The sequence below is a fragment of the Asterias rubens genome, chromosome 8 (genome assembly GCF_902459465.1).
Source record: "Asterias rubens chromosome 8, eAstRub1.3, whole genome shotgun sequence".
Taxonomy (NCBI): domain Eukaryota; kingdom Metazoa; phylum Echinodermata; class Asteroidea; order Forcipulatida; family Asteriidae; genus Asterias; species Asterias rubens.
In genome coordinates this window covers 5,564,087-5,585,672 of record NC_047069.1, presented here as the reverse complement: position 1 = coordinate 5,585,672, position 21,586 = coordinate 5,564,087, and the positions used below count along the sequence as shown (strand labels likewise).

Sequence of the window (21,586 nt, the reverse complement as noted above, 5' to 3'; positions counted from 1 at the left end):
TTGTTTGACCTTTGACCATTGACCTGACAGATTGACTGTGGATTCTCCCACTGATGTGAAGGAATGGATTGAAACCATGAAGGAGGCCATTCAAGAGGGACTATCGGATCACTCGGTAAGTCAAGCACTGTTAGATGCAGGGCCCGATTTCATTGAGCTGCTAAGCACAAGAATTTGCTTAGCATGAAATTTCTTCCTTGGTAAAAACAGGTTTACCAACCAAATTTACATTTGTTGCATATTGCTTGTTACTGGTATTCAGCTGTCGTTTCCTTATCCTGAAAGTCACATGGACATTTGGTTGGTAATCCTATTTTTACCAAGGAAGAAATATCATGCTAAGCAACTTTTTGTGCTTAGCAGCTCTATGAAATTGGGCCCAGAACTCACATTGATACTTGTGGAGTGTCCTGTGTCCTACATGTATCTCATGGCTCTGCATACATGGCTTACTGCAGAATTAGGTTCTTGCAAACAGCGTTCTCCGCTTCCTTTGCATGGGCCAAAATTTCTGCCCTAGTTGTGCAAGCGAAGTCGGGCATTGTGAAATGCCTGGCAACGTTGAAAAACAAAATTTCCCCAACTGGTGAGATGTGCTTGTACCATACTATACTATACCATGCCCCCACCTTCTCAAGCGTCCCCATACTTTAACACACTCTTTTCTGTGGTACAGAAGTACCCCTTGAAAATCCTCTAAATATTTTTGGAGAATCTAACGACACTTGGAGACACATTAAGGGGGGGGGGGGGGGGTACACCACGCCACATTTTGAGGACCAAATGACTTTTAAACAAAATTTATGTTGTTCATTTGTGGGAAAGTCTCTTTATAAAGTTTGATTTCTAGCTCAAAAATGTCTCGGTTCATTCATTGATGTTTGAAAATATCCATCTATCGATGTTTTTTTGTTAATGTTCATTGCAGAGCTTGGAGAAGATTAAGCAGAACTCATCCAACAAATACTGTGCAGATTGCGGGATGAAAGGTACGTGAGTAACTACAATGAGTGCAAAATGATGAGGATTTTTCTATGTAAACTCCAAAAGTTGTATCATAAACTTGGCTGTGCTCCCTTGCTTTCTGGCAGTTGCAAGTTGTATGGCTTGTTACTGCCATCTTGAACAAAGATATTGACAGAAAAGGGAGACCACCACTATAGACCTTTTTTTCCATTGATTGATATAAGTGTAAGGCCGTGTCCGAAACGACGACTTCGGCTACAGCTACGTCTAGATCAGCGCGTCTACCAGTGTTGAAGAATAGGCAGACGCGCGCGATCTAGCCTTAGCTGTAGCCGAAGTAGCCGTTTCGGACACGGCCTAACAAAACCGTGGCTGGAAGAACAAAATAGTCTGGTTCCTATTTGCAAAATGATTATTAGCAGTCATTATTGTTATTCGATACAAGGAACATAATGAATGACCCAAATGGAGACAGCATGATAATGGTGTATAGGGCTCGGTAGCTTAGATTGTAGATTGATAACATGCTAAAGGTTGTTGGTTCAAATCCTGCTCTAGTCAATTTTTCTGTGTTCAACTCATAGTTAAATTCCAAAGAACAAAAACAAAATGTAGAAAATTACTTTGTTTGATATCTAGTTTGTTTCACAGATGTATATTTTTTGCCCCTCGTTTTGTACAGATCCTGATTGGGCATCCATTAACCTGGCCATAGTTGTATGCAAGAACTGCTCTGGTGAGTCTAACAACAGTGCTGCTTCTAAGACTGTGTTAAAGTCACCTGGAAGTGGTATTTTGTCAAAATAAAGCTTTTGTCACTAATAATGTGTTTTGATGAGTGGAATGTGAATAAACAGTTAACTAAGGTTCTAAAAAATTAGTTCTTATCTTATTTACAAATTTAACAGTAGGCCCCACCCCGAGAGGGCGCTGTTCGTTACGTCAATCGAGGCGCGATATTTGAAGAGAAAATGCTTAAAAAGACATCGGACCGTACCACTAGGCACTATTGCTCTTGTGAGTCTGACCAGCCATGTAGACTGACCCCATCTTTAGTTGTTTTGCTGCATCCAGCGTACACTTAGTCGGCATTGCCGGAAAAATGCAAGAAAAAAACTGTTTTTGAAACGTACAAACTCAAGACTTGGACTTGCATGTACTTTGCACAAGTGTTTACTCTACGCATCAAGGCAAAGTCTGCCTCGATTGACGTCACAAAAGGGGTAGGCGGAGTCAACCCCCAAACAACTTTATCTATTTTTTAAACATTTTAAAAACAATTACTAAAAAAATTGTTTTATTGTTACTAAACATATGCTCTTATGTTTGAAAAAATAAAAATTCTAGTTCCAGGTGACTTTAAATTAAGGAACTTTGAAAGTAGCAATGAGGTTGTAACAGGCCAGTTAAAGCCAAGCTGTTGGCGAAGTCCCTTATCACAAGGCAACGACCCTGCAAGGTTTCTTTTGATTGCGATAAGCGCATGCACAGATCCTTGTCATTTGATTGGTGGAACAAATGTTACGTTTCATCTTTTATTCGGACATGTACATGTATACTGCCGCAACACTCCAAAATTTAGAAAAGGAGTCCTACATGTATATGGCTATTTTAGATAAATGTCTGTATTATTATCAAAACTAATATTTGTATGAACAAAATTCCAGGTCTCCATAGAAATCTTGGTGTGCAGCTCTCCAAGGTCCGATCCCTTAAGATGGACACCAAAGTCTGGACCCCGGGGCTGGTGCAGCTCATGATAGAGCTCGGTAACAGAAAGTCTAATAGATTCTGGGAAGCCAACTTGAATGAGAGGGAAAAAGCCGTGCCAGATGACACCCTGTGAGTTTTTGTTATCGCTGATTCATTTGTAGAAGGTTTATTACAAACTTGTGTGGCGTAACTTGGCATGTCATGGCCTAGCGGTTAAGAGCAACGGACTCAAGCTCTGGGCCAAATTTCATAGAGCTGCTTAAAAAGAAAAAAAAAACATTCTGCTAAGCAGAATTAAGCAGGATACCAGTCACAAATTGTGCATACATGTAAGACATGGTATTTTGGCTGATAATCATACTCTGGTAAGCATAATTATTTGGTGCTTAGCCGCTTTTTGTGCTTAGGCAGCTCTATGAAATTGGGCCCTGGTGTTTTTGATGAAATATTTCTTTCAGTAAGCAATAACTCTTAGCATGAATGGTAGTACCAGATCCAACTTGAAACCAAGTAGCCCAATGGGCCTTTTTTTTTACCGTGTGAGGGCGCTCTCAATCACTTACAGGCAGAGCTGTGTATTGAGACAGTTGCGACATGGAGGGACCAGTTTTCTTTTGACGCCATGTTGTCTCCAAATGCAGCAAAACCCAATTGGCAGATTAGTCTGGCACCCAATGTTCGCCCATGCGTTTCTTGGGGAACAAAATGGCTTCTAATCGCAAGTTGTTGTAACTCTCCCAATGTACAGCTCTGCTCCCGGGGGTACATGTATATTCATTCATACCGAGAACAGTTTTAAATGAATGGAACACATTACCATCACAGATATCTAATCCATCACGGACAATACGACTTTTTAAGGAGCTGTTATAGTCCACCTTTAAAGCAAGTTGAAACTACGGCGCAACAAAAGTGACAGAACGCCTATTAATCTGTGCAGGGCGAATCGCGTATACCCTCGGAAGTGATACAAATACTATTTATAGCGCCTTCGCACGGTCACAAATAGGGCGCATAGATCAATCATCTGTGGTGTGTCATGGCGTAGTGGTTAAGAGCACCGAACTTAAACTCTGGTGTTTCTGATCAGCAGAGTGTGGGTTCGAGTCCCAGTCGTGACACCTATGTCCTTGAGCAAGACACTTAAGTATGATGATTCGTCCTTCAGAACTTATTGCTGTTGGTCCTGTGTGTTGTGTAACGCACATAAAAGAACCCAGTGCACTCATCGAAAAAAGAAGGGGTTGGCCTCAGTTTTGATTGGCTGCATATTGCGCCACAGCACCTTGTAAACCTTTACATGGTGCTTTATGAAAGGAATAGGTCTAACAATCCCCACATACCTTGCAGGAAATACTGAATGTTGAAGCCTCTTGAGCGTCACTGATTGATGAATATGAGCGTTATATAATAGCAAGTATTATTATTAAAAGGTTTATTTAAAGGCAGTGGACACTATTGGTAATTACTCAAAATAATTATTAGCATAAAAACTTATTTGGTAACGAGTAATGGGGAGCTGTTGATGGTATGAAACATTGTGAGAAACAGCTCCCTCCGAAGTAACGTAGTTTTCGAGAAAGAAGTAATTTTCCACAAATTTGATTTTGAGACCTCAGATTTAGAATTTGAGGTCTCGAAATCAAGCATCTGAAAGCACACAACTCTGTGTGACAGGGTTGTTTTTTCTTTTATTATTATCTCGCAACTTCGACGACCGATTGAGCTCAAATTGTCACAGGTTTGTTATTTTATGCATATGTTGAGATACACAAAGTGAGAAGACTGGTCTTTGACAGTTACCAATAGTGTCCAGGTGTCTTTAAACTTGTGCGTTGTTAAGTTGTTTGCAGTTTGCAATTCAGCTTCTCCGCCACAAGTAAAGATGATTAGCTACCCAAATTATTATTCTTATTTAATTATTCTTATCACAGTGAGAGGAGACAAGCTTACATCTTCAATAAATACAAAGAGAGAAAGTACTGCAAGCAGAACTCTGTAGATAAAGACATGGACAGGGTAAGAAATCAAGCTTGTGTTTCACTGCCTCAATGCCTCAGCCCCTTCATATCTCATTGACTTTATTACCAATCAAAGAACCTGTGTTCCTGTTCCGACACTTCAACTTTTCACATTCAAAGAACTAAACACAGTTGGGGGGGGGGGGGGGGGATTGTGCCATTTCTATCGCAGCACCAAGAATGTGGAATCATCTTCCTCAGAACATCAGGCAATCTTCTTCATTAGCAAAGCTCAAAACTTTGCTTAAATCTCATCCTTTTTCAAAGGCCTACTGTACGGCGCTTATGAGCAACGACTGTTGGATAAGGGCCTTATAAATTTTACGACTGATTGATTGATTGATTGATTGATTGATTGATTGATTGATTGAGTGATCGATTGAAGTTCATCTAAGTCTGGAACCCTACAGCCCGGTTCATACTTCCTGCGAATGCGAATGCGGTGTGAATTTGACGTCACAACTCTGTTTTCACTGCGATATTTGCAAGAGAGTTGGGCCCAACTCAACCCCTGTGAATAATTCATTGTGAATATGTGACGTCAACATTTGTATCGTATTCGCATTCGCAGGAAGTATGAACCGGGCTGAAGTCTATGGTGCTCTTTTCCTTCTGTATCTCCTCCAAGTGCCCCGGCGTAATTTTTGGCGGCACCGTTTGTTTTGGCAATGTGTGTGTAGCGCATTTTGTATTGAGAAAAACAAATTAGCGGTTGCAAACTGCTTACCAAACAAAAGGGCATATGGTATTTATGTCTTTGCATATTTCTCAAAGGCATTTTGTATTGCTTACAATACGCAACATGACCTGAAATGACCAAGTTCAAAATAAAGATTTGGAAGTCAGCTTTGAGCTTGCGTAAAATCGAAGTAGAATGTATTGGACACAAACCAAAAGGTCAATTAAGGTAAGTTTCCAGCCGTCGATTTCACCAAACTCTTTCTAACTTAAAATTAATCTTTGGACATAGGACGAGTCCCAACCCTGCACTGTAGCATGTAGACCTCAAGATTTATCCTACATGTAGGTTAGGACGAGTTACTCGTCCTAACTCGAGGTAGGATTAATCCTAGCGTTTTGTGAAATCGTCTGCAGGAAACTGTGATGCTGGTATACACATGTGTACATGTTGCTTATTTCGTGTTATCAAAAGGATCTTGGTCATCGGGCAAGGCTAAGCCATACCTAATTGGATGATCTTTCTCTTGGTTTCAGACTCTTGTGAAAGCAGCATCTCTTGGTGACCTTGATGAATGCATCAGGCTCGTTTTCTCTGGTGCTAAAGTAAGTCACTTCAGTTTCAAATTCCAAATGCAGGATGGTAACTTTTGGTAATTACTCCACAAGTAAAAGGAACACGTTGCATTGGATCGGTCGAGTTGGTCTTTGAAAAGCGTTTGTAGCCGTTTGTTAAAAAATACATATGGTTAGAAAGATGACTTACAGATGACTTAAGTAGAATACAATTTGCCTCGAAATTGTGTGGTTTTCCTTTTACTTTGCAAACTAACACTGTCGACCGTGTTAGTCGACGAGGTAAAAGGAATACCGCGCAATTTCGAGTGATACTTGTGTGGATCATTACATTCTGTTTAAAACATATCTTTCTAATCATATGCATTTTATAACAAACGGTAACAAACGCTTTTCAAAGACAATCTCGATCAGTCCAAGGCAACACGTTCCTTTAATGACTGTAAAAAATAGGTAAAGACCACTGGGAAGCTGTTGATATTACAACATTTAGTTAATAGAAACGACCCCCTTTGACATAGTGTAGTTAAAAAAAAGGTATTCATCAAAGAAGTTGAATCTATGATGCCTTTCTGAAAACACACAATTCTACAAGTAGGGTCATTTTCCTTTCCTTATTTTTTTGCAATTTTGAAAAACCAATTAAGCTTAAATTAATCCAAAGTTTGGATACTGGTCTTTGACAATTATCAAAGCATACACTGCCATTTTCCCTTTTCATGTGTGAATCATTATATTATACGAAGAACTCAATCTTTATAACTAGTTTATCAAACCATCAATGGAGGGAGAGAAGTTTTCAGAGCTCAGCACCGAGGCTTTGGAACTCCCTCCCGGACACTGTGAAACTCTCCAAATCACTCAACATTTTCAAGAACAGTTTAAAAACTCATCTTCATAGAGAAGTTTTTTGTTAAGTTTATTTTTCTTATTTTTTTTTTGCTGCTTAATAGTTGTTCTCTTGTAGAGCAGCGCCATGAGTGCCGCTTTATTATTTATAACAAGAAGTCCCCTCCGACCTACCAAAGTACCATATCAAACACACCGCCCTTGACTGGTTTCCTGCTTATTTTTGCTAAGCAGAAAATAAAATGGAGCAAGATTTGCACAGGGCCCAATTTCATAGAGGTGCTTTTAAGCACAACAAGTAGCTTATCACAAGGAAATTATGCTTACTAGAATAAGAATACCAGTTCTACTACCATGTCCCTTGTACAATCTGTGACTGGTTTCCTGCTCATTTCTTCTTAGTGCACAATTGTTAAGCAGTAATTTCTGCACTGGACACTATTGGTAATTGTCAAAGACCAGTCTTTTCACTTCTTGCATCTCAACATATGCATAAAATAACAAACCTGTGAAAAATTTGAGCTCAATCAGTCGTCGAAGTTGCAAGATTATAATGAAAGAAGAAAAAACCTTGTCACAACTGTGTGCTTTGAAATGCTTGATTTCGAAACCTCAAATTCTAAATCTGAGGGCTCAAAATCAAATTTGTGGAAAATTACTTCGTTCTCGAAAACTACGTTAATTCAGAGGGAGCCGTTTCTCACAATGTTTTAAAATCTTATCAACCTCTCCCTACTACTCAGAATCAAGAAAGGTTTTATGACAATAATTATTTTGAGTAATTACCAATAGTGTCCACTGCCTGTAAGCAGCTCTATGACATTGGGCCCTGGTCTTGAACCCTGACTCATCAGTATGCTGTTCGTGAGCAGTCGCTATAGTCCTTGAAAAGGCACTTTCTTATCTTCATTGATAAAAAGGAAGTTGAATAGTTCAGTTGCCATTGTATGACTCTGAATGAGACCTTCCATGGTAGACATTCATTCTTGCATAGTACTCTCTGATTAAATCATCATGCGTCCGATTTATTTGCAGGTAACTTATGCTAGAGAAGATGGAAAAACTGGTAAGTTTATTTTCTTTTTAATAACAATATTATTATTTATTTGGGGAAAGATTTCACAAGCACATGTACAAACATTAAAAATATATATAAAACCAAATCAGTAATACAAAAAGAGACTTGCATTAAACAACATCAGTGGGATGCCCAGGAGAGCATAACAGTTAAAACTGTCTGCAAAAGGTGTATGTCTCCAATGTTTTCTTTTCTTAGGCAAAGAAACACCCGATCTTATAAATCCATTTATTCATGGAGATCTAGTAAGGTTTGCGATAACACCATGTCCATGAGTAGGATTTGATTGGGGTTACTGCAAACCTAACTAGATTTTGTATCCAACACTATGCAAAGTTTCAAAGCCTACTCATGTACACGGTGTTATTCGAAAAACCGTACCTGGGCCCAATTTCATGGCTCTGCTTACCACCTAATTCTGCGCTTACGATCACGATTCCTCGCTTACGTGCAAGTGCCAAATTTCTGCACTAGCCTTGTAAGCATAGAATGCATAGTAACGTGAAGTAGGCACGCACTAAGCTTGGGCGATATTCGATTTATTTTATTCACGATATATCGCTGACAATATATCGCGATATTCGATATAATCGCGATTAATGAAATTTGACATCATCAGTCTTAAAACTCCAAGTGAAAGTTGTAGAAGAGACAGTCCTAGCATAAGAGAGGTGTTCTAATGACCTATTCTTCTGGTTTTACTCCAAACCTATGGGGTGCAAGATGTCTCAGCTAGCAAATACATCGCGATATTTAATCGATAGATTGGTATATCGCGAGTCATCGCGATATATCGCAATATATCGCGATATATCGATATTTCGATTAAAACCAAATCCATCCGATATCGAAATCGTGTCCAAATTAATATCGCGATATTCAATAACATCGTGATATCGCCCAAGCTTAGCACGCACAGAAGCCCAAATTCGCCCCTAACCCGTGTAATACGCTTGCTGCAAGCACAGACTTCCCTGCTTCCGTAAGTGCCGATTCTGTGCTTACGGTAAGCAGAGCCATGAAATTGGGCCCAGATTGTATCCACACCATGCACAATTTTAAATCCTACTCATGTACAAACTTTTACTCAAAACCTTACTAGATTGTATCTCTACCATGCAAAGTTTCAAACCCCACTAAACTAAACTTCGTGCATTTAAAGGCACTGGACATATTTTTGTAATTACTCAAAGTAATTGGTGGCATAAAACCTTACTTGGTAGCGAGCAATGGAGAGTTGTTGATAGTATAAAATATTGTGAGACTGAATGTGCATCCGGATAAAAGCACAAACAATTGTGACCCACTCTGTGAAAATGAGTCATATGTCGCCCAATGCAATATTAAGTTATGGACAAAAAAATAAAAAATTCTTTTTTTCTTTTTAAGATCTTTAGTTGCATGGTTAACCTTTAGAACACTTACTTTTATGCAATAAAGCTATGAATACAACAATTTTGTGATTATACTTACGTCTAATTTGTATCCTTATGTACACAATGGTAGTTTAAAATATCATTTTACTTGTAATTCGTTTTTCCACAAAAAATGGTGTAGTGGCTAATTTCAAACGGGAGTAACTCAGCAACGCGATACACCCCAAAGCTTAGACACATACCAAATTACTGCTGCTGTGGTGTGCTATTTCCAGCCATGCATATAACTCAATTCCTGAAATTGCCTACATCTGACTCATTTTCACAGAGCGGGTCACAATTGTACAACAAGGTTGTTTTTCCTTTTATTATTCTCTTTATTCTCTTGCAAAATCGATGACCAAGGTTTGTTATTTGATGCATTTGTTGGGATACACCAGTTGAGACTAATGGTCTTTGACAATTACCAAACATGTCCAGTACCTTTAAAGGAACATTACAAAATTGGTTTATGCTAACCAAACAGTTGCTAGCAGTGTAAAGCACTTTATGTTATCCACCATATACATAAACTGACAAACCTGTACAAGTTTGAGATCGATCGGTCATCTGGGTCACGAGAGAATAGTGAAAAAACGATTACAAATTTGCATTGCATCGATGCCAAAATAAAAATAAATGAAACGCTCACTGAGCCATAAACTTCAAACGTGAGGTTAGATTATTTATTTCTCATCAAATATTACATTTTAGACAGAAATATTTCAAGGGATGTTTTCTACTATCATCTTCATTAGACCTTTAAAGGCACTGTACACGTTTGGTAATTGTCAAAGACCAGTGTTCTCACTTGGTGTATCCCATCGTAAGCATAAAATAACAAGCCTGTGAAAATTTGGGCTCAATTGGTCAACGAAGCTGCGAGGAAATTATGAAAGAAAAAACACCCTTGTTAGACGAATTTGTGTGCTTTCAGATAGGAATAAAAGATTTCTAGCTAGAAGGCTTTAAATATTTTAGTGAGAATTTACCTCTTTCTCAAAAACTATGTTACTTCAGACGCAGTCGTTTTCCACAATGTTTTTTGAGTAATTACCAAACGTGTGCCTTCCCTTTAAGCAAGTGTCTGACCACATAATTAATTGAGCAAGTCTGACTACAGAAAACTGTTTCCACCAAAATCCTGGCTCATCAATTTAAAGAGAAATATATAAAAGAGCTTACCATAATATGCAGTTTCACCTTTGACATTATTTTGACTTTTCTTCAAAGCTTATGATGTGGCAATGTCATCCAACTTCCTTGGTGTAGCGGTAAGTAGTTGTGGTTTTTGTTAAATTTGCAGGCCCAATACCTCACGATTGGCAATTGCTTGATGTTCCATTGCCTTGATGCCAATGGCAATTGCCCTGATGCCCTCGGCCATTTCCTTGATGTTCTTGCCCATTGCCTACATGCCCTTGGCCATTGCCTTGACGCCCTTGGTCATTGTCTTGATGCCCTGGGTTAGCGTCTCAAGCCCCTTGAAACATTTCAGAATATATTCATTCGTCACGTAGCCCACTCTGGGCGCTGCCATGTTTAGTTCATGTTTGCATGTCAGTGACACAGAATGTAATTCAGCTCACAATAAATACTTTGAGTTCATGTCACAACTTTTATTGAGTGCTGTATGTGATAGAAATACCATGAGTAGTCTACTACACCTTTCAAACTTGTTTATCAAAATAAACATGGATATTGCCCACTCATTGGTACCTTTGACCTACAACGTATCAGTAAACCTTGTAATTGTATTGTCTGTACACACATACTTCCGTGAATACACATAACATTTGCACTGTATGTGACTGGGGACGGTACAGCATAACTCTATCTTAACATCATGATAAATTGCATTGGATTTGGAATTTCTTTACTGTTCACAGGAGTTCCTGCAGCAGAACATTGGCATACGTGAGTATACCTTGTCTTTTATTCCAGACAGAGTTTTTCAAAAACCTGTATTGGCATTTGGAAGGGGTGGGCACATGACTACAAAACAAATATCAATTAATACTTTCAATTCAAAGATCTTTTGTATACTTTGTGTACAATATGACTGATCGATATTAGGGAGCGTTGAACTTCCCATTTTGGCATTTTGGTGACCCTGACTTAAGACATGTGTAAGTTTCAGTCATTGAGTATTAATTAATCTTTCCATGTTCTAAAGAGCAAATTTGACAGTCTCCCTGTTTTATGAAACTTTCCCTTTTATGTTGAATGCAATTCTAAATATCTCCCTGATTATAAATTTTTGTTTTTTTACACATACACCGATGTGTGTTAGCACTGTTTACTCAGTACTTTCCCGAGTCCTGTGAAAAAATATCACAGGCATGTTACTCGGGTGGGATTCAAACCCACGACCTTTGCAATTCTAGAGCAGTGTCTTACCAACTAGACTACCGAGGTTGCCCTGTAGCTAGAGGCAGTTCAAATCCGATGTTTTTGGCAGCGGGTACTGCAACGATATATGAGATGTTAAACAGGACTCGGGAAAGTACTGAGTATACAGTAAAACCTTACTTGGAAACGAGTAATGTGGAGCTGCTGATAGTATAAAACATTGTGAGAAATGGTTCCCTCTAAAGAAACATGGTTTTTGAGAAAGAAGTAATTTTCCACGAATTTGATTTCAAGACCTCAGAATTAGATTTTGGGGTCTCGAAATCAAGCAGCTGAAATCACACAACTTTGTGTGACAGGGATGTTTTTTCTTTGATTATTATCTCGCAACTTCAACGACCAATTGAGCTCAAATTTTCACAGGTTTGTTATTTTTTGCATATGTTGAGATACAACAAGTTAGAAGACTGGTCTTTGACAATTACCAATAGTGTCCAGTATCTTTAAATAAAAAATAAAAAAATAATCTAATTTGTTACACAAAATTTTCAGAAATCATGCCTTCGAAGAACAACAGTGCTCCCGTAAGTATTTCCAAGGGACAGCCCAAGAACGATAAGGCGTCACTTGTGAAGACACAGCCGACCCGTGAGAGCAAACAAGAGTTCATTAAGAAGGAAGGGTACTTGCATAAGACTGGAAACAATAAGAAAGGTGAGTTGCCCATTGAATAGTCATTTCGCTGGAATTGGTTTCGAATTCCACCGCAGCCACCATGAAGTGATATTGCAACTAAAAGAGTGGTCTCATGACCTATCTTATACAATACTATGCAGGGGTTAAAGTAATCCATGTTACACCTCACAGCAATTCATACCTTAAGGCAAAGCCAGGTAGCTGAGATGGTTTAAGGAGTGATTTAAGGCCCAGTGACCAGGGGTAATAATGTTGGAGTGCCATGAGCATCACTGCGTGACGGACCTGAGCGCGATATAAGAAGCCATTATTATCATTAAGTAAACCTTTGGTTTCTGGAACTGTTCGGTTGGTTGAATTCTAACTAGTTGGGTTTGAGATATCAGCCATCATTTAGAGCGCTTTTGTCTTCTCATGAAGAAGAATCCCTGATTGGAATACACAATCTGAGAAACGCTCTGACAGCAAAGTTTCTCAGATTCAAATATATAGGGACATAAAAATTGATATCTTTTTCTATAACCACTACTTCAAAGCAAAATGATTATCAAAATGCTTGGTTCTATCCCAAGCTGCGGTACTTCTACCATTAATTTTAGGAAGTGATTACCAAACATGGACCTCCCCTTAAGTGACTTCAGCTGCGTCTATGCCCACACGGGAAGCATAATTCGGGCTCTGCATGTCTTTGAATAAATAGGAGTGTGCTAGCGTCACCTACACAGACCCATCATTACTCTTAACAGACACTTTCATGCTGTGAAACAACAAACCTTTGTATCTAGTAATCAGGCTATTCTATGAACTATTTTTCAAACAGAATTTCAGCGACGATACTGCACCCTTATGCATGGCATCTTCAGCTACTACGACGACAGGGTAAGTCAGCTTCCATTTCATATCAATTCTGGGACCAATTTCATAGAGCTGCTTAATAAGCACAAAAAGAAGCTAAGCAGAACAAAATTCTACTTACCAGGGTAAGGTTACCGTGTAAACTACTATGTTGGATGAAAAGTCTGTGACTGGTAACCTGCTCATTTCTGCTTAGCAGAAAAATTTGTGGAGCAATTATTTTCTGCTTAAGCAGCTTGATGAAATTTTGCCAACAATTTGTCCTGCTGCTTATCTACTGCCACAGAGTACATAGGTTGGGAAAATTGGGTGACTACCTAGTTAAGAGAAGAAAGGCATCTGACAGCACACAAGAGTGGTTTTCCTTCATTATTTTCTTGCATCTTCGATGACTAATTGAGCCCAAATATTCATAGGTTTGTAATTTTATGCATATGTTGGGATACAGCAAGTGAGAATACTGCCGTCGGCACACAAGGGTAGTTTTCCTTCATTATTTTCTTGCATCTTCGATGACCAATTGAGCCCAAATATTCATAGGTTTGTTATTTTATGCATATGTTGGGATACAGCAAGTGAGAATACTGCCGTCGATTCCACAAAGATTTAGGACTCGTCTCATCTCAAGTAACTCATCCTAAGTTGGGATTAATCTTAAGGTCTGCATGCTACAGTGCAGGGTTGAGACTCGTCCTAAGTCCTAAGATTAGTCTTATAGGCAGTGGACACTATTGGTAATTACTCAAAATAATTATTAGCATAAAACCTTTCTTGGTGACCAGCAATGGGGAGAGTTTGATGGTATAAAACATTGTGAGAAACGGCTCCCTCTGAAGTGCCATAGTTTTAGAGAAAGAAGTAATTTTCCACGAATTTGATTTCGAGACCTCAGATTTAGAACTTGAGGTCTCGAAATCAACCATCTAAACGCACACAACTTCGTGTGACAAGGGTTATTTTTCTTCTTTCATTATTATCTCGAAACTTCAACGACCGATTGAGCTCAAATTTTCACAGGTTTGTTATTTTATGCATATGTTGTCATACACAAACTGTGAAGGCTAGTCTTTGACAATTACCAATAGTGTCCACTGCCTTTAAGTTAGGAAGAGTTTTGTGAAATCGACGGCTGGTCCCCCGGAACTTTTTCAGAACTGAGAAGTCTTCCCAATTTCGAAAAAGGTACTTCGCGGTAGTAGAATATAAAGCAAGACAAGTGCTCAAAAGAACCTTATCTAGTAGATACACACATGATGTTACCACAAACCAAATATATTCATCCATTCTTATTATTTTGTTGAACAGAGTCAGCCTCCAAAGAACACCATAGAAGGCATTGATATGGTCCTGATTGCTACGGCTGAGCAGAGGCAGGGGTAAGTGGCAGCTAGTACTTCTCTTGTTTGTCAAACCACATCATATTGTTGTCGATGAAATAAAGTTGTATCTCAAAAATACAGTTTGCTTGTGATGCAAGTTTTACAATGACAAAAAGGTTGTATCTCGCTTAAAAAAAAACAAAAAAAAAAAACACCAGTTACTGGCCTGATGTTTCAGCTCTAGCAAAGTCTTCCTCGAAGACTGAATGATAACACAACACACATAAACAGGTAACTAAATGTAAGTGAAGCAGTGAAGTGGAAATACATGAGTAGAGAGAGACAGTCAGAAAGCACACCAAGTCAGCAGACACCTAGATTTGTCGTTGCTGCATGGAGTGCTTAGTAGCGCATAATTGTTGCACAGGCTGTATACTCCCCAGGGAGATGAGATGTTTTAAGGAATGAATTCAATGGCTTAGTGACGAGGGGTTATAATGTTTGAAGCACTTTCAGGTGTGCAAAGCATCATTATTATTATTTATATTATTATTATTATTACTACTATTGAGTGTTGCAATTTTGGATAACTCTCCAGGCATAAATACTGCTTTGAGGTCTACACATCTGTTGGGAGGACCTACCTCCTCTCTGCAGAGACAGAAGAAGACCGTAGGGAGTGGATGATTGTACTAGCTAAGGTAAGCTGCAAATCTCTTACTCTTAATGACATGTGTTTCAATCCAAGGAGGCAGAATGACATCTCCCCCCTCCAACTTCTTAGAGTAAGCAGCATATTGGGCCACAGCACCTTGTAAACCATTTCAGTAAGCAGCATATTGGGCCACAGCACCTTGTAAACCATTTCAGTAAGCAGCATATTGGGCCACAGCACCTTGTAAACCATTACAGTAAGCAGCATATTGGGCCACAGCACCTTGTAAACCATTACAGTAAGCAGCATATTGGGCCACAGCACCTTGTAAACCATGACAGTAAGCAGCATATTGGGCCACAGCACCTTGTAAACCATTACATGGTGCTTGTAAGGAATAGGTCTTATACTTCAAAATGCAGCTTGCAGGGAAAAAAACTGAGCGCTTTGATTGGCCCCTTAGCACTATAAGAACCTAGTATTATTATAACCACAATTGATTTGTCCTTTGGATGGATGGGACATTAAGCTGTAGAGCTCATGCACTAGGATTGCTCATGCATGTAATGAACCAAGCCAGCTATTGTGGAAGAGTAGGCGTTATGCCTAACCCTGGTGTTTCTGGTTCACATAGCAAGCGCCCTTGTTTACAGGTTTCCTCAGGCTTGTGAGCTACAGTGATTATGTTCACTTATGAGGCATCCTTGGTTTCATTATCAGATATATATATTAAGAATACTGAGACATCTATCTCAGAGTTCAAAGCAAGCTTTATAAATAAATTAACTGTTCTGCTTTTATTTCTTCTATAGATTCATTCACTGGAGTGCATGTGGCAAACACTGGAGGTAAAATTTCTCTCAATATTTGTCAAAATAATATGTTATCGTTCAATTTTGAATGCAATTCATGATACATGTGTGACTTGAACAAGACACAGAGAGCAAAGATGTTTTTACTTTGATTCGGCGTTGAACGAAGGAAGACTGACCAGAGCGGGTTTTGAATCTGTTACCTTCTGATTAACGCGCCGGCACTCCACCAACTGAGCCAACTAGCCCTTAATGTTGGCGGTCTCCCTCTTTTGTCGACATCTTTGTGTGGAGTGCCAGTCGGAAGCTGCCTTTTGACATAAAGGGCTGAATAACACCATGGGAAATTTTTGTAAGGGTGGCAGGTCGCAGGTTCAACTCTGTGCGTGTCATGGCCGAGCGGTTAAGAGCACCGGATTCAAGCTCTGCTGTTTGATCAGCAGAGTGTGAGTTCGAATCCCGGTCGTGACACTTGCTACATAAAATTGGGGAGGTAGTGCTTTCTGCTCTACCGGCCAGGCTTCGGACTGATGATACCCAAGCCTACATCCATATGGACTGTAAAAGTGGTAACCCTGTTCAGCCCTAGGAGTAGGTGGCAACGGCCTCTGGACAAAATTAATTGTAGCCCACACCTTGAAGTGGCCTTCAGGCCTTGTGTGTCTGGCGACTTGCATAAAAAAAATAAAAAAATAAAATAAAAAAGTTGAGCTCAAATTCAGGTCATATCAATTTTTTTTAATTAAAACTAAATCAGTCAGTTTCCCTCATTTGTTTTAATTCGACACAACATTTTCTGCTGCACATATAATATGGAATGTAAGGTCGCTGTTTGGTTTCAATGATCTGATTGTTTGTTTGATTTACTTTCTAGGAGTTTGAACAAGCTGGTTTCTTGCACAAAAAGGAAGGAGCCGCAGCGGTATGTAGTTAACCTCTCCTTAGAGATAATCCTTTTGTATCTTTGAAGATGACACTCCTGTTGTTTTTTGTTTATGTATTATAAGCGTTGAAAGAAAAATTTGGTAGTGGGTGATTTTTTCCTAAAGGCTCTGGACAACTTTGGTTTTTGTCAAGGGCCAGTATTTTCACTTGGTGTATCCCAATATATGCATTAAATAACAAGCCTGTGATTTTTTTTTTATAACTCAACTGGTCATCAAAGTTGCAAGAGAATAATTAAAGTAAAACACCCTTGTTGCACAGATGTGTGTGTTTTTATCTGCCTAATAAAAGGCTCTAGGCCAGAAGTGTTTTAATATTTGAGTGAGAAATTGCAGCTCTCAATCGCTCGTTACAAAGTAAGTTTTTATGCTAACAATTATTTCGTAGTAATTACCAATAGTGTCCAGTGCCTTTAAAGTCCATATTTGAGTTAAATTAATTTAATTTCAATGTGCAATGTTTTCAATTTTAAGGGAGTGGCTTAACTATTCCACCTTATATTTTTATTACCAATTTGCCTCCTATTTTGTTTCAGTTTTTAAACTGATGTAAAATTGTTGTAATTCAGCCTCTGTGCTGCGAGGACAGTTTTTTAATAAACCACCTTATCTATCTATCTATCTATCTATCTATCTATCTATCTATCTATCTATCTATCTATCTACCTATCTATTTTCTTTCATTTGAGTGGAGCTCTAAGACTCTGTTTATTCATCACCAGTGAAAACAAAGTACAAACATCTTCAATGGAACATTAACACATACTGTTAGAACAATACATTGAGGATACAAGAGGCTAGTTAAAAGACAATGAACAAAGGTGATATTACATATCAAACAACAAGGACATCAAAACATGATAAAAAGCAAATTTTTGCAAGGAAAACAACGTTAAACGTAAAACGAACGTAAAGGACAGTAACTGGAAAGATGAAATTTGATTTAAATCAAAACGTCAATTTTGGAGTCTGGTCTGAGATTTGTACAATTTGCTAAAACTACTTGTTCTGAGCCTATTTCTCTCCCTTAGTAGAAATGATCTGAGGTTTTTTTTGTAGATCTTGATGGTATTATTTGTGAAAACTTTGTCCTCATAGATCACACCGGGTTTCTATCTATTTATCCATCTATCTATCTAACTATCTATCTTACCATGTAAAGTCCCTTTATTCCATCATTCATTTGAAACTTCCAAAGATGATCTCATCTGATGATGTTTATTGTTGTTCTATTCTAGACCAACTGGCAGAGATTATGGTTCATTCTGAAGGGCAAATCTCTGGTGTCTTACTCAGTCATTCATGACAAGTTGGAGGAAATCGACCTAAGGAAACTTATCTCACTGAGTAAGTAGTTGTTTGATCGCCAAGCTTTTTATATTGTTTATCAAATGCTTAAAAAGTATGGTATCAAGAGCATCAGACTCAGCAGAGTGTGGGTTCAAGTCCCAGTCATGACACCTGTGTCCTTAAGCAAGACACATAACCATGGATGCTGCATCCTTTGCAGGTGAAGGAACCCAGTGCACTTATCGAAAAGAGAAGGGGCTCGCCCCGGTGTTTCTGATGTGATTTGCAGCATATTGGACCACAACGTCTTGTAAACCATAACATGGTGCTTTGTGAAAGGAATAGATCTCATAATTCAAACGAAGTCCCACATACCTGGCAGGAAAATACTGAATGTTGAAGCACCTTGAGCATCACTGGGTGACGGGTTTTAGCGCTATATAAGAAGCCACTACTCTTATTGTTTGGTCTTTGTTGATGTAAAGGTAAAATTATCAAGAAGGGAACATCGACGGTCGATTGTGCCAGGTTCAGATTACACAGTGACACTGTATTTTCATCAAGAACATCTAACTAATCTAAGTAAAAGACCTAAGAGTTTTTTTCTCGCTTTTGGTTTCCAACTGCAGGTCGGCAAGATTCTGACAGTGTAGGATCTTCGGATTATAATCATACGTTATCCATAGTGCTGCCTGGAATGTAAGTTGCTCTTGGATTGTGCGTCAATCATCTGTGTTTTCCAGTGTGCTCGACTTTCAGATCCACTTGAAGACTCGGATTTATTATTTGGTGCATTTGAATAGCTTTGACGTCATTCCAGGGGCACACCTAGGTCAGCCCCAAGTGCCCTGCATGACGTCATCAGGAGAGGGCGAGTGATCAATCGATTAGCCCTTGTCAGGGGCTCACCCGAACGAGCACCGCTGGGTCGACACAGGGAAGCTAATCGAGCGCACCCATTATTTCATCAAGTGTTGATCTTTAGTGTCGACATCAATTCAGCATAATCAGTTTTATCCATTCAACGTCGCCTGTACAAATGTTTGTGTTCAATTTTGACATGTAAAGGTAGAAATGTTAAAGATGATTGGCCGATTTTACTCAAAAATCTGGATTTGAATTTAGAAGCAAAAACATGAGCAGAGCACCAGTCGCAACATTGTTATCTGTACGGAATTTTGGCTGATTACCGGATTCTGCTTAGCGAGAGTCAGGTGCTTAGCAAGCTTTTGTGCTAACAGACTTCATGAAAATTGGGCCCCGCTTACAGAACTTCTGAAACTGTTCCCTGATTTGATTAGATTTATAAACAAATTGACAAAAATGCTCAATATTTTATCCTTTAGGAACATCTACCTACGAGCAGAAACCAAACAAGCGGCAGACTGCTGGTATGAAGAAATCAACAAAGTCACAATGGTACGCAGAAAGTTTATCAAGACTTACAAACCAACCTAGTCCCCCCTTCCCCCCCCCCCCCACTTGATTCGTACCTCCGAAACATACCAGAAAACATTTCCTAGGAAAAATCCATTTAACCACCTCATGTTGTGTTGTGGCCGAGGGGTCTAGCTCACCGGATCCAAGCGCTGGTATTGGCAGTAACAGAGTGTGGGTTAGAATCCCATCCATGACACTTGTTCCCTTGAGCAATAATTGCTTTGTAAACAGTTGGGAAGGTAGTGCATCCTGCTCTACCAGCCAGGCTCCTAGTGGATGATACCCATGCCTAAATCCACATGGACTTTGAAAGGGGTAACCCCTTTTCATCCACAGGAGTAGGTGGAAATATGCCACTGGTGGCAGTTGATTTGTGTCAACAGTCCAAAACAGGGCCCAATTTCATAGAGCTGCTAAGCACAAAAATTTGCTTAGCATGAAATTTCTTCCTTGATAAAAACAGGATTACCAACCAAATTTCAACGTGACTTGAGGATTTAGCAAACAACAGCTGAATACCATTAAAAAAACATAATGCAACAAATGGAAGTTTGGTTGGTCATCCTGTTTTTATCAAGAAAGAAATTTCATGCTAAGCAAATTTTTGTGCTTAGCAGCTCTATGAAATTGGGCCCTGTTAAGTGTAGCCCTCGCCTTGAAGTGTCCTTGTTATGTTAGGCCATCTATCATATAAAAAGGAAATTGTAAACAACTTTCCGTGCCCAGCAAAGAACTTGTTGGAGCTTCTTGAGTAATCATTTTTGCTTTAGAAATATTGTCACCACAATGACATCCTGATTTGACAAACTGTTTTTACTTGCTCTCTTCCTTACAGCGAAAAGGTCAAGCTCTTGAGGATCAGTCATTGACGAGAGATAACGTACCAATCATTGTCAGCCAGTGTATTGGCTTTGTAGCTACACATGAAGGTAGATACTCATTGTGTTTCCTTTTTTTAATGTCACTGGACATTATGGCACCGGTAGTTGTTAAAGACCAGTATTCTCACTTGGTGTATTCCAACATACTATTGGTAATTACTCAAAATAATTATTAGCATAAAACCTTATTTGGTAGCGAGTAATGGGGAGAGGTTGATGGTATAAAACATTCTGAGAAACGTCTCCCTCTGAAGTGACGTAGTTTTTTTGAAAGAAGTAATTTTCCACGAATTTGACTTTGACACCTCAGATTTAGAATTTGAGGTCTCAAAATCAAGCATCTGAAACTTTGTGTGACAAGGGTGTTTTTGCTTTTATTATTATCTCCCAACTTTGATTACCGATTGAGCTCTAAATTTCACAGGTCTGTCATTTTATGCATATGTTGAGATACACCAAGTTAGAAGATTGGTCTTTGACAACTACCATTAGTGTCCAGGGTCTTTAAATAACAAATCTATGAACATTTGGACTCAATTGGTCATCGAAACTGCAAGCAAATAATGAAAGAAAAAACACTCTTGTTGCACAAATGTGTGTGCTTTCAGATGCTTAATTAAAGACACTGGACGCTATTAGTAATTGTCAAAGATCAGTCTTCACAGGTGGTGTATCTCAACATATGCATAACATAACAAACCTATGAAAATTTGAGCTCAATCGGTCGCCGAAGTTGCGAGATATTAATGACAGTGAAAATACCCTTGTCGCACGAACTTGTGTGCTTTCAGATGCTTGATTTCGAGACCTCAAATTCTAAATCTGAGGTCTCGAAATCAAATTCGTGGAAAATTGCTTCTTTCTCGTCACTTCAGAGGGAGCTGTTTCTCACAATGTTTTATACTATCAATCTCTCCCCATTACTCGTAATCAAGAAAGGTTTTATGATGATATTTATGTTGAGTAATTACCAATAGTGTCCACTGCCTTTAAAGGCTTCAGGCCTAAAGTATTTTAATATTTAAATGAGAAATTGCCTCTTTCTG

The 21,586-nt window shown here is 38.9% G+C and overlaps 1 protein-coding gene across 6 annotated transcripts in view; it reads left to right on the top strand.

The window, feature by feature from the left end:
• Positions 1 to 21,586, top strand: part of LOC117293284 (arf-GAP with Rho-GAP domain, ANK repeat and PH domain-containing protein 1-like) — a 74,648-nt gene that overhangs the window by 29,941 nt on the left and 23,121 nt on the right. For all 6 annotated transcript variants that reach the window (XM_033775524.1, XM_033775525.1, XM_033775522.1 and 3 more), the window contains 19 exons: positions 31 to 115; positions 929 to 989; positions 1,649 to 1,702; positions 2,634 to 2,808; positions 4,614 to 4,698; positions 5,916 to 5,984; positions 7,839 to 7,869; positions 10,530 to 10,570; positions 11,186 to 11,213; positions 12,201 to 12,362; positions 13,165 to 13,223; positions 14,505 to 14,575; positions 15,117 to 15,219; positions 15,986 to 16,021; positions 16,860 to 16,907; positions 18,168 to 18,276; positions 18,849 to 18,918; positions 19,566 to 19,638; positions 20,495 to 20,588. In XM_033775524.1, the coding sequence (XP_033631415.1) occupies positions 31 to 115; positions 929 to 989; positions 1,649 to 1,702; positions 2,634 to 2,808; positions 4,614 to 4,698; positions 5,916 to 5,984; positions 7,839 to 7,869; positions 10,530 to 10,570; positions 11,186 to 11,213; positions 12,201 to 12,362; positions 13,165 to 13,223; positions 14,505 to 14,575; positions 15,117 to 15,219; positions 15,986 to 16,021; positions 16,860 to 16,907; positions 18,168 to 18,276; positions 18,849 to 18,918; positions 19,566 to 19,638; positions 20,495 to 20,588 (1,454 nt within the window). The remainder of the gene's footprint in view (positions 1 to 30; positions 116 to 928; positions 990 to 1,648; positions 1,703 to 2,633; positions 2,809 to 4,613; positions 4,699 to 5,915; positions 5,985 to 7,838; positions 7,870 to 10,529; positions 10,571 to 11,185; positions 11,214 to 12,200; positions 12,363 to 13,164; positions 13,224 to 14,504; positions 14,576 to 15,116; positions 15,220 to 15,985; positions 16,022 to 16,859; positions 16,908 to 18,167; positions 18,277 to 18,848; positions 18,919 to 19,565; positions 19,639 to 20,494; positions 20,589 to 21,586) is intronic.